The sequence below is a fragment of the Carcharhinus amblyrhynchos genome, chromosome 1, assembly GCF_965287045.1.
Source record: "Carcharhinus amblyrhynchos chromosome 1, sCarAmb.v2.hapA, whole genome shotgun sequence".
Taxonomy (NCBI): domain Eukaryota; kingdom Metazoa; phylum Chordata; class Chondrichthyes; order Carcharhiniformes; family Carcharhinidae; genus Carcharhinus; species Carcharhinus amblyrhynchos.
The window spans coordinates 145,780,524-145,793,285 of NC_137324.1; the positions used below are offsets into that span (position 1 = coordinate 145,780,524).

At 42.5% G+C, this 12,762-nt stretch overlaps 1 protein-coding gene across 3 annotated transcripts in view; it reads right to left on the minus strand.

Moving 5' to 3' along the window:
* The window catches only part of LOC145350477 (protein regulator of cytokinesis 1-like), a 47,795-nt gene extending 35,033 nt beyond the window's left edge, over positions 1-12,762 (minus strand). For all 3 annotated transcript variants that reach the window (XR_013888214.1, XM_080199690.1, XM_080199680.1), the window contains exons 1-4: positions 12,691-12,762; positions 12,277-12,409; positions 2,351-2,473; positions 1,272-1,502 (exon numbers count right to left, since the gene is read on the minus strand). Coding sequence is in view for 2 of the 3 variants with exons in the window: in XM_080199690.1 (XP_080055816.1) it covers positions 1,272-1,502; positions 2,351-2,473; positions 12,277-12,409; positions 12,691-12,704 (501 nt within the window). In the remaining variant the exon portion in view is untranslated. The remainder of the gene's footprint in view (positions 1-1,271; positions 1,503-2,350; positions 2,474-12,276; positions 12,410-12,690) is intronic.

The window sequence follows — 12,762 nt, forward strand, 5'->3', positions numbered from 1 at the left end:
TCATGAAAGATTGCATGGCATTACATCAAACAAGAAAATTGTGTCTTGGTCTTTGCAGGATATTGCCAACCAACCACATTTCCTGCACTTCAATGATTATGCTTTACCCTGAGGTCACAAGACACTCAAATGCAGGTCTTATTCAATCTCTGCCTTCTGCCAGATCAGTTTGATCTTTTGCTCTCCAACCACCCTGTTTCTGTCCTTGCTCAAAACTTGCTACAAATTTTTAAAACTAGGTTCTGACGGAAGATCAGAAACCTACTTTCTCCCCAAAACACAAACCCAAATGTTTGTTTATACTTCATGTTTCCAGCACCACATTTTCATTCTGAAAACCTTATGAATTAGCAAAGGTAGCCTGGATGAGGAGTTTGCAGAAGGTTATCAGGACTTTTCTTATGAAAACAGGTTCTGGTACCAGAGAGAAGCTATCCTAGATCAATATTATGCAACAAGACCCCCCCACCAAGACTGAACTTTTACATTAGTTGGAGGGCAAGAAGACTGGTATTTTAAAATGTAAATAAAGGCATCATGAGAGCAGCAAAATTAACTAAAATTAACTGCCAAATGATGTCAAGGGATAGGTCAATGAGGCACGGTGGTAGAGATATTTCAAAATACATAATGGGCATATGTCACAAGGAAGGGCCCTAATAGCTAACTTAGAAAGTTTGGTATCAAGGCAAGAAGCACAATTGTGCAAAGCTGAGGGGCAGATCAGAAGATTGGACAGAACATAAACAGGAAAGAATAAGGAGGAAAAAAAAAATCCATGAAACAAAGATAGCTAGCAATATAAAGATAGATAACAAGTGTATCTACAAGCAAGTCATGGTCCTATAGAAAGAACCTGGAAAATTAATAATAGAAAGCAAGGATATGGCAGATGAATTGAACAAGTATTTTGTACCTGAACATGATGCAAGTAAAATCAGCAGGAAGAGCCAGAGGGGTCTTGATTGAATGAGGAGAGAATGTTTTCTCTGGAGGAAGCACCTGAAACTAGAGTTAAAAATGGTCGAGCAAAGGAGAATTTCCTCCCACCAACCTGCCAAGGATTAAGAGTCTTCCTCAAAAGGCAGTGGAAGCAGAATCTTCATGTTTATGATAGAGGTAGATAGATCTTTGAGAAACAAGGGTTGAAAGGCCATCAGGGATAGGTAGGAATGTGGAGTGAGGTTACAGTCAGATCAGCCATGAACTTATTGAATGGAGAAAGTCAAAGGGCCAAGTGACCTGCTCTTAATGTTTATGTTTGAATATACCTTTTCTTTGGCTGCACCAAGCAGATGATTTTTAAGCTCCTCTAATTCTTGTAGAGATGGAACTTTGCCAGTAGGAATGTAGTATGGAGTCTTGCAGAGATCAGTACACAAAGCTTGATCTTCTTTCAAAAGCATTTCACATTCAGCCATGCGACAATTTTTCTCTTCAAGCAAGGCCTCCACTTTATTTCTAAGCTCCTTTTCCAATTGAAGGGGAGTACAATTCTCAGCCTATGAATTAATGAACAACATATTCAATTCAAGGTGCAACTAAGCATTTTCAAAAGATCAGTGACAAAAGAATGTTAACTTTAGGGTTTTGAATCATAAAGACCTGTGGCTCTGAAATGCTTTAAAAAAAAAAAGCCATCAGCTCCACTTTGTCTTCCTTAGAAAGACGACCTTCAACTAGAAGGCAGGGAGTTTTAGCCAACACAACTCCAACCTGTACAAAATTTCAGATCATATCCAAGCTAGCCAAATGTGTTCACATGAACAGACTTGTTGAATATTCTGGGTGTCCTCAGTGGGATTGCTAACCAAGTAAACCTCTTATAAGTCCAATTCTCAAAACTCGTACATTTTGAAGGTTGACAAAAGCTAAGGGGCAATCCAAGGCAGGTCAGTGACCTTTTTAATGCAAAAGTGATCAGTTTAGCCAACCCCCATGAACAAAAGCTTATGCCAGAGATATAGCAAATGCCTGTACTCAAGCTCTGAAACAGCAAAGTGACAGTCAGAAACATTGAAAAAAAACTTTAAATGGTGTAAATAAACTATTTAAAATGGCAACTTGTAAGTGAATATAGTATCTGCAAACTATCCTGCTTAACATTAGAAACTGCACAAAGTTGGATTAGTGCTATCCAAAAACAGCTGGGGGATAATGGGATCAACTGTCACAAAAAATCCATTTCCTTATGATGGAAGTCTGACAGTCCAGAGCCCTTATGAAGCATATAGGAAATAGACAACTTTCAGCCTTCGTACAAACATTCATTATAATGTTCTTGCTCAAAAAGAAACTTGTTCATCCAAGCTCATTTAAGTAGCTTACATGCTTTCGTAATGTACATTACCGTATAAGGATCTAGAAGCAGCTCAGAGCACAAGGCCTGTAGTCGTCCCTTCCAATTCTTAATGGCTGCCTCCAACTGTTTTTTCATAATCTCCTCTTCATGAATCATTTGATCTAGAAGCTCCTATCACAAAATAAAATAAATAAGTTTCCAAACTAAAATGACTGCCATTTCAAACATTTCTAATAGGCCCAATTTTGTTAATCTTTAGTTAAGAAGTGATGTCCATTCAGGATAAACCAGCCTTCTCCCCAACAATCCCTGCCATCTAGGAGGGTAGCAGAAGTACACTACCATTGCAACTTCCTCTCCAAGTCATACACCGTTCTGACTTAGGATGCACACTTCTGTAATAGTCACTGGGTCAAAGCCCTGGTACTCCTGACGGTATTATGGATGTATTTATGCCTCATGGACTGCAGCGGTTCAAGGCAGGAGCTCACTGCCACCTTTTCATGGACATTTGACAGTACTGTTGGTGTAGCAAGGACACCAAATTTGTGAAAAAGGCAGGAGCTCATTGTCCATGACAGAGTGGCAATTAATGATGTTATTGTTGCCAAGGGGCAAAACATCTTAAGAAAACCATATGCTGCAATATATAGCCAGAAGCCAGTTGTCAACCTTTAAAATGGACATCAATTTCCCTTCTTCCAACAGTTTCCCCTGCAGTATTTTGCATGGCATAAGACCAGCAAGATGCAGAAGCCTGTGATGCTGAAACAATAGCCTGTATAAAGGCCTTATTAGTACAACTACTTTAAATTGCAAAATGTGTCAGTACCTATACTTTCTCAATGAAATCTGGTCAAGAATATGAAATAATGTGACTGAAAACACTTCACAGGAGATATGACAGAACCACAAAGAATTATAGGCGAAATGACAGTTTATTCTTTGAAGGAGCATCATAAACAATGCACAGGCAGGGAGATGTAGGGATGGGCTTTCAAAGTTTAGGATTGATGGATCAGCCAGGACATTGGCCATCTTAGCTGAAACATTGCGTTAGATCAAAGCAATGTTGGCAGTGTCAATACACACAGTATCAACACTGAAACAGCTGGGCCATTATAATATTGATAAAAGCATAGACTTTTTTTTGATTCTTAGTCATATTCAGTTAAGCACTCATGGGGTGACACTTGGTTGACTGGGGATTTGAGCTCCAGAATGTTTTAAAGCTTGGATACATCAGAAACTGCTCAGTGGCAGGACATTATTGGAAAAAATCTGATCAGTTCAAAGTTCAATTTCTTTTTTCACAGGATGTAGATGTCACTGACAGGCTAGCATTTTTGTCATTCCCCAATTGCCCTTGTACTGAGTGACTTGCCACACTACACTGTCAGCTGTACTGCTGTGGGTTTGGAGTCATATGTAGGCCAGGCAAGGATAGCAGATTTCCTTCCCCAAGGGCATTAATGAACCAGATGAGTTTTTACAGTAATTGACAATGGTTTATAGTGACCCATTACTGAGGCCAGTTTTTCAAATACTAAACTTGAACAAAATTAAAATTTCACTAGCTGTTGTGGTTGGATGAACCCTTGTCCAGCAGAATATTCACTTGGCCTTTACCACTACACTTGGTATATGTGGTGGAAGGGGGAGGGGAAAGTGCCACGGAGAAATTGGCAGCCTATTGCTCAGGGGAGTTTGATCTGAAGGAGGCCATTGAAGATAGCTAGCTTTGTGCGCTGTGGAGATTGGAGTCCAACAGAAGCTTCTGCCAGTAAACAGCATGGAAACAAGTGCAGAAGAGTGGAAGATCAGCTCCATGCAGCTGAGGAAATGGAGGCTCAGGTGATGTGGGAGAAGGGATGGCATTGATTAGGTTCATGAAGTTGGCAGTTAGGGCAAAGGAAAGCTTCATGAGCAATGGGGAGCTGGAATTGTGCTGGTAACTAATTGCTTTGAATTCAGTAGGATGCAGTCTCGGAGATTGAGCACGCAGGCATTGGGGCAGTTCAACTTAGTGGTTCCAGGGAAATCAAGAAGTTTGATCTTCAAAAGAAACAAAGCTTGAGATTGTAGCTATAGATTTCAAAAAAGAAATGGACAAGCCCGAACATATGGAGGTTAGGGGATTAGCAGGGTAAATGTGTGATGTTATGGGGATAGGGTTTGGATGGGATGCTCTTTTAGAGAATTGGTGTAAACTTGTGGGGCTAAGTGGCCTCCTTCTCCACTGTAGGGATTCTAAGCTTTGAAAATAGCTACTTCCAGGAAGGCTTAAATGGATTGGAGGCAGATGCACCCAACATGAAAAGACTTTTCAAATTCAGTGAATCCTCAAATAGAGGATGGCATTTATGAATATGTGAAAACTATGGCCCCTCTGCAGCCGATAAAGGGACTTCAGTTGCCAAACAGGAGAACCACTTGCCTTATTTAGATGAACATAACGTAAGAAATAGGAGCAGGAGTAGGCCATCTAGCCCTTCGAGCCTGCCCCGCCATTCAGTAAGATCATGGCTGATCTGAAGTGGATCAGTTCCACTTTCCCGCTTTCTCCCCATAACCCTTAATTCCCTTGTCTATCAAAAACCTATCTACCCGTGACTTAAATATATTTAGTGAGATAGCCTCCACTTCAATGGGCAGAGAATTCCAGAGATTCACCACCCTTAGAGTGAAGAAGTTCCTCCTCAACTCTGATCTAAAACAGCTCCCCCCCTTATCTTGAGGCTGTGCCCTCCAGTCCTGCTATCCTTTCTAAGCAGGAAGAATCTCTCTACTTCTACCCTATCCATCCCCTTCATTATCTTATACATCGCTATAAGATCCCCCCTCATCCTTGTAAACTCCAACGAGTACAGACCCAGTCTATTTAGTCTCGCTTCATAGTCCAGCCCCCTCATAGAACATAGAACATAACAGCGCAGAACAGGCCCTTCGGCCCACGATGTTGCGCCGACCAGTTACAAAAACAATGACCCACTAGCCTATACCAATCCCTTTTCGTCCATAAACCTATCCAGAGATCTCTTAAACGCCCCCAAACTAGACGCATTTACAACTGCAGCAGGCAGGGCATTCCAATCCCTCACCACCCGCTGGGTAAAGAACCTACCCCTGACATCCGTCCTGTAGCTACCCCCCCTTAATTTAAAGCCATGCCCCCTCGTGCTAGCTTTCTCCATCCGAGGAAAAAGGCTATCACTATCCACCCTATCTAAACCTCTAATCATCTTATATGTTTCAATAAGATCCCCTCTTAGCCGCCTTCTTTCCAACGAAAACAACCCTAAATCCCTCAGTCTCTCCTCATAGGACCTCCCCACCATACCAGGCAACATCCTAGTAAACCTCCTCTGCACCCTCTCCAACGCCTCCACATCCTTCTTGTAATGTGGGGACCAGAACTGCACACAGTACTCCAAGTGCGGCTGCACTAGAGTAGTGTACAGTTGCAACATAACACTGCGACTCCTAAATTCAATCCCCCTACCAATAAACGCCAAGACACCGTACGCCTTCTTAACTACCTTATCTACTTGATTCCCAACTTTCAGGGATCTATGTACACACACACCTAGATCCCTCTGTTCATCCACACTATTCAAAGTCCTCCCGTTAGCCCTATACTCGACACATCTGTTGCTCCTACCAAAGTGAATTACCTCACACTTCTCCGCATTAAATTCCATCCGCCACCTCTCGGCCCAGCTCTGCAACCTATCTAAGTCTCCCTGCAGACTATGACACCCTTCCTCACAATCTACCACACCTCCAATTTTGGTGTCATCAGCAAATTTACTAATCCACCCAACTATACCCTCATCCAGATCATTAATAAAAATTACGAACAACAGTGGCCCCAAAACAGATCCCTGAGGCACACCACTCGTAACTGTACTCCATGATGAATATTTACCATCCACCACCACCCTCTGTCTCCTATCTGATAGCCAATTCCTGATCCAACTTCCTAGATTACCCACAATCCCATACATCTGCATTTTCTGCAGAAGCCTACCATGGTGAACCTTATCGAACGCCTTACTAAAATCCATGTATACCACGTCAACTGCCTTGCCCCCATCCACCTCTTTGGTCACCTTCTCAAAAAACTCAATAAGGTTAGTAAGGCACGACCTACCCGCTACAAAACCATGCTGACTATTTCTAATCAATTCATTACACTCCAAATAACTATAAATCCTATCCCTAATAATTTTTTCTAAAACCTTGCCCACAACAGAAGTAAGACTCACCGGTCTATAATTCCCGGCAAAGTCTCTGTTCCCCTTCTTAAACAATGGGACAACATTCGCTATCCTCCAATCCTCCGGGACTACACCAGAGACCAATGACGACCTGAAGATCTGAGCCAGAGGCTCTGCAATCACCTCTCTAGCCTCCCAGAGAATCCTAGGGTAGATCCCATCCGGACCAGGGGACTTATCTATTTTCAGCCCCTCAAGAATTTCCAGCACATCCCCTTTATCAACCGTAATACTGTCTATTTTACACCCCTGCAACCCAATGTCAAAGATGTTCAGGTTAGGTGGATTGGCCATGCTAAATTGCTCCTTAGTGTCCAAAAATGTGCAGATTAGGTGGATTGCCCATGCTAAATTGCAGCCCCCCCCCCTCTTGTGTTAGGGAGATTAAATATATGGGGTTACAGGGATAGGGCCTGGGTGGGATTACTGTCAGTGCAGGCTCGATGGGCCAATTGGCCTCCTTCTGCACTACAGGAATTTCATACTATTCTATGAACTTGGGAGAGTCCTGGAGAGAGAGCAGGGAGATAGAGGCAGCCAATCTCTACTAATCACCATCCAAAACATGGGTGGAGCTCACACATCGAAGAGACCACAAACAGCTCAAAGGCAATTAGCGATGGGCCACATTCCATCAAAGAGTTTTTTTTTTAAAATAAGCTCTTGAGGGTTTAAACAAAGCTGGAAGATTCACCTAGCTTTGGCAAGAGGAAGAAATCTCCAAGGAACCCTCACAGTGACAGTCAGTTTGCGGGGGGTCAGAAGTCAGTCGGCTGGAAAAGGGAAAAGGAAGCAATCTCTGGAGAGATGAGTAGCTTTCAACTGGTGTTCAGAGAATGAAGCATCAATATATAGGACAGAGTATATATACATATTCGTCGTTGGGGATTTTTAGTCATCTCAAAATTTAAATGGGCGAAGCCTGTCTGTAATCTAAATTTTAAATTGCCCAGATAAATAGTGTTTAGTCAAAATTGATTTGAGTTTGTTACTGTAAGAGTCTTAAAATTTGAAATCCTTCCACTTAGGCAAGAGGAAAGCAAATATCTTTTTGAAAGTTACAGCTCTGCTGGGATTGTAAAGTTATCCTCAACTCACTATGGAATGGGAGAAGTGCCAGAACACAAAATCACTCAATTCAGCACTGGGAGGTGATGGCTTACTGTCTTATCACTAGACTATTAATCCAGGAACAAAGAAAACTACAGCACAGGAACAGGCCCTTCCTCCTTGTATTAATCACCCTTTTCTGCTGTCAGTACCTCTATCTTCATTTCCTATTGAACAATTTTTTTTCCATCATACATCAATGCATCAGCGAGAGCTCATTACATCAAAAGACATTCCTTCCCTCCTCATATTCCGCTCGGCCTCTCCCACTCTCGCACAGCTCCCAGGACCACTGCCGATTCCCCCGCTGCCTTCCAACTGTGTTTGTGGTGCTCAGAGCAGGCCTGGTGGTGGCTGCACAGCCTCTCCCTGTCCATCAATCGACACCGCCCCCCCCAGCTCCCTCTCTCTCTCTGCCACCTCTTTCTTCGGCCCTCCAAGCCTGCACCAACCATGCCGCCTGACTGAACTAAAACCCCCTACCCTTCCAGGGACCACATCCCTCTATTCCCATCCTATTCACGTATTTGTCCAGACAACCCTTAAAAGTCGCTATTGTATCTGCTTCCACTACCTCCCCTGGCAGCGAGTGCCACGCACCACCACCCTCTGTGTAAAAAACTTGCCTCATACATCTCCTTTAGACCTTGCCCCTCGCACCTTAAACTTATGCCCCCTAGTAATTGACTCTTCCACCCTGGGAAAAAGCTTCTGACTATCCACTCTGTCCATGCCCCTCATAATTTTGTAGACTTCTATAAAGTCACCCCTCAACCTCCGTCGTTCCACTGAGAACAAGCAAAGTTTATCCAACCTTTCCTCATAGCTAATGCCCTCCATATCAGGTAACATCCTGTAAGCCTTTTCTGTACCCTCTCCAAAGTCTCCATGTCCTTCTGGTGGCAACTAGAACTGAACATTGTATTGCAAGTGCGGCCTAACTAGGGTTCTATAAAGCTGCAACATGACTTGCAAGAACTCAGCTAACGTTCTGGGGACCCGGGTTCGAATCCTCCCAGGGCAGACAGCTGAATTTGAGTTCAATAAAAAAAATCTGGAATTAAGAATCTACTGATGACCATGAAAAAAATGATTGTCGGAAAAACTCATCTCCACTATCAGCCTAGTGAACCTCCTCTGCACTCCCTCCAAGGCCAATATATCCTTGCGCAAGTGCAGCGACCAAAACTGCACACAGTACTCCAGCTGCGGCCTCACCAGTACTCCGTACAGTTGCAGCAAGACCTCCCTACTTTTATATTCTAACCCCCTCACTATAAAGGCCAACATTCCATTTGCCTTCTTGATCACCTGCTGCACCTGCAGACTGGGTTTTTGCGACTCGTGCACAAGGACCCCCAGTCCCTCTGCACTGTAGCATGCTGCAGCTTTTCGCCTTTTAAATAATAATCCCTCCTACTATTATTTCTGCCAAAGTGGATAGCCTCACACTTGCTAACATTGTACTCCATCTGCCAGGTCCTCGCCCACTTGCTTAGCCTATCCAGATCTCTCTGCAGACTTTCCACACCCTCCACGCAATTTGCTTTTCCACTCAACTTCGTGTCATCAGCAAATTTTGTCACCCTACACTCAGCCCCCTCCTCCAGATCATCTATATAAATGGCAAATAGCTGAGGTCCCAGCACCGATCCCTGCAGCACTCCACTAGTCACCAACTGCCAATCAGAATAGCACCCATTGAGACCAACTCTCTGCTTCCTATTAGACAGCCAATCCTCTATCCACGCTAACACCTTACCCCCAACTCCGTGCGCCCTAACCTTCTGTAGCAACCTTTTATGAGGCACCTTATCAAACGCCTTTTGGAAATCTAAAAACGTGACTTGATATTTTGTCCAGAACACATTTTAAACAGTATAAAGATAGACTACAAATGGCCTGGCAGTCTGCACATAAGAATTCTGAAAACAACTTCAGAAAAGATTCTTGGATGCGAGGACAACAAGGAAAGTTTAAGTCAAGGGCTGCTTCTGCCAAAAAGGTCCAGGCAAGCTAAAAAGTACAAATATAACAAGCAATAGGAAACATTTTCAAAAGCCAACCAAGAGGCACACTGACTGGTTAATTGAAGAGGCCATTGTAACTACTAAATCAAATTTCAACCCTCTTCACTGCAGAAAAAGATAATCTCAAGTAGCAGGCCTACAATTATCAGATCAAGTATCTTCTTCCTTTGTCCGATTTGTGATAAGCTAGGCTTTGAGAATAAAGCTAGTTATTGCCCACCACTCCCAAATTGAACCATAATTCTTTTCAAAAAAGGTTACATTCTTAACTCATGGACCACTTTTATACAGTTGACAGTTTAAGAATTTGTGATGAATGGTTGGGCTGCTGAGAAACTTATGGGATTAGTTTGGTGTGGTGCTTGACAAGTGACTAAGATTACAGGAGGTTAACTGTGACATCTCAAGCAAGATTAAGTTTCCACTTTATCCAAAAGATTATTGGTCCCAAATTGAATCATTGTGGATCTTGTCTGGGCTTGCACACTGTAGAACTAGTGTGTATACACATCATTATCTCTGAGCTCATTTGAAATAGAATACTGAATGATCAGAAGTTCCCCAAAATCAATCACTGGAAAGACTGAAACCAGAGGCTGTAACTTCAAGCTCCATGACAAATTGTTCTCAACGCACTGTCTCAGCGCTAGGGACCTGGGTTCCATTCCAGCCTTAGGCGACTGTCAGTGGGGAGTCTGCATGTTCTCTTCATGTCTGTGTCAGTTTCCTCACAGTTCAAAGATATGTAGGTTAAGAGAAATTAGCAGGGTAAATACAGGAATAGGGCCTGGTTAAGAACTGTCAGAGAGTCAGTGCAAACTTGATGGGCTGGTTGGCATTCAAAACACTGGGGCCACCCCAATCTCCAAACTAATTTAAACTGGGTTTCTAAATTTCATATTGGTCTTGTGTGGCAAGGTCTGCTAGAATAAAATTACAAATTGAACACTAAGTTTGCTATCAATACAATTGCTGACGTTAATTGATGCATGAGCATTCAACTTTCCTTGCTGGCCATTAAAGCCAAGCAACATTGAGAAAGCGGAGATGAGGGCACAAAGAAACTCAACACCTGATACTTTGTAACCAAGAAAACAATTTTGTGCCAAGTTCAACCTTGTACCAACACAATAAGGTGTTCAAGGCAAGGGGAAAGAATAAAATGGTTCCTTCACTGTTTGAGTGAAAATTTGGAATTTCTACCCCTAAACCACCATGGGTCACTGTGGTTCAAGGCAGCTCAAGGGCAACATCCAAATCTGCATAAATGAATCAAAAGTCCAAAAAAAAGGAACTCTTGCTAGTCATTGCTTACTCAAAGTCTGGATGGGGTGGGGAAATCAAGATTGGGGGCCTTTGATCTGCAGAACTCACTCAGAAATACTATACCATTACTTAAAATAGGAAATAAACGTGAAGATTTGAAGGAAACTTAAGACTACAGGTTTCTTGAAGGTGACTGTTCCAGTGAAGATTTTGAAAACACTTGAAGCCAAGTTATGGTGCATTATTGCTAAATATACAAACTATTTCAAGGCATTTGCAATCTTAACATGTGCCATCAGCAAGGCAAAATCAGCTGTTTCTCCTTTGCAGACTGCTCTGAAACAGCACTGGGTAGCTGTCAGCTACCCAATTTTCTCCCATCAGCAGCCAGGCTCAGTTACCTCAGATTCCAGGTCACATGATTAAAGGGGCTCTGACTACATTCAATCCCTCCTCACACTCCAGCAGCACATTCAGGGTCAACATATGGCACAGGTAGCTGGACAGACATGTGTATATCCAATGTATATGCCAGAATCATAGCATTTCAGTTGTTGCATTTGAGGGCAAGGTCATTTTAAAATATTTTCAAATACGCTTTTGCAGAGGCAACAAATTGAAAATAATTAAGAGTAAGTTAGAATCTAGCCCTTGACTCACCTGATGAAGGAGCAGCACTCCAAAAGCTCATGTTACCAAATAAACCTGTTGGACTTTAACCTGGGGTTTGTTAAACTTCTTACTGAGCCCACCCCAGTCCAACTTCACATTATGACTTCAATTTTAGTCCTACGATTTTTGGTGCAACATACTCTATGACAAGCGATTCTGTCCCCTTACTGCACGAGTTTCTCTCCAGCCTGGAGATGTCATTTAGCCTGCTACCAGGCAGGAAATGGTCTTCATGACTAATGCTTTCAGCAACAGATTACCAATGGAATTAAGCTTGTTTGTGTCACAGTTTAAAAGCCAAAGCCTGGAAAAGGGGTATTAAATTCCAGTGATTATAAGCCTATACCTATAACAGATTTAGAAGTCATCTCATATTCCAATATATATATTTTTTTGAAAATAGGAGCAGAGGCCATTTGGCCCTTCAAGCCTGCTCCATCATTCATTATAATCATCCAACTCAATAGCCCAATCCTGTTTTCCCCCACAATCTTTGATCCTATTTACGCCAAGTGCTATATCCAGTCCCCAGATATGGTACGTCACTAAACCTAGTTGCTTTCAGACATTTCCTCCAATAGAAGTGGAGGACAGTTTCCTTTTTTTTAAGAAGTACCTCTATACACTTCTTTGCTGATGCCATCCGTTCAAGCCGCTTGTCTTCTTGAATACCAACGTCGTCCCAGATATCCTGGAGTTTCATCAACTTCATATCCAGGAGATGGCCTATAGATGAAGCTAGAACTTCACTGGAATGAAAGGTTTGCAGAAAGGCAGACATTAGTTCCCCAAGAACATATCTAAAGACGCTTTCAAAACATTGCAGAACCCAACCTCAAAATATCTGAACAACGGGAAAAAAAAAGTCACGAGAGTTAAGAACTTAGAAATGTCTGAAAACATCTTACTCTTGAAATAAAAGCACATCACTTGGAAACTAAAAACGGCACATGGCATTTTGCAGACAATTTATACGGGGGTGGGGGGGGAAGAGAAATAACGCGTTTTGGGAGCGCATTTTAAAACTTACCTTCTCCTAGCCATTATTGAAACAAGAATCCAGTATGCAAGAATACCAAATGAACAGAAGCTGAATGCAATC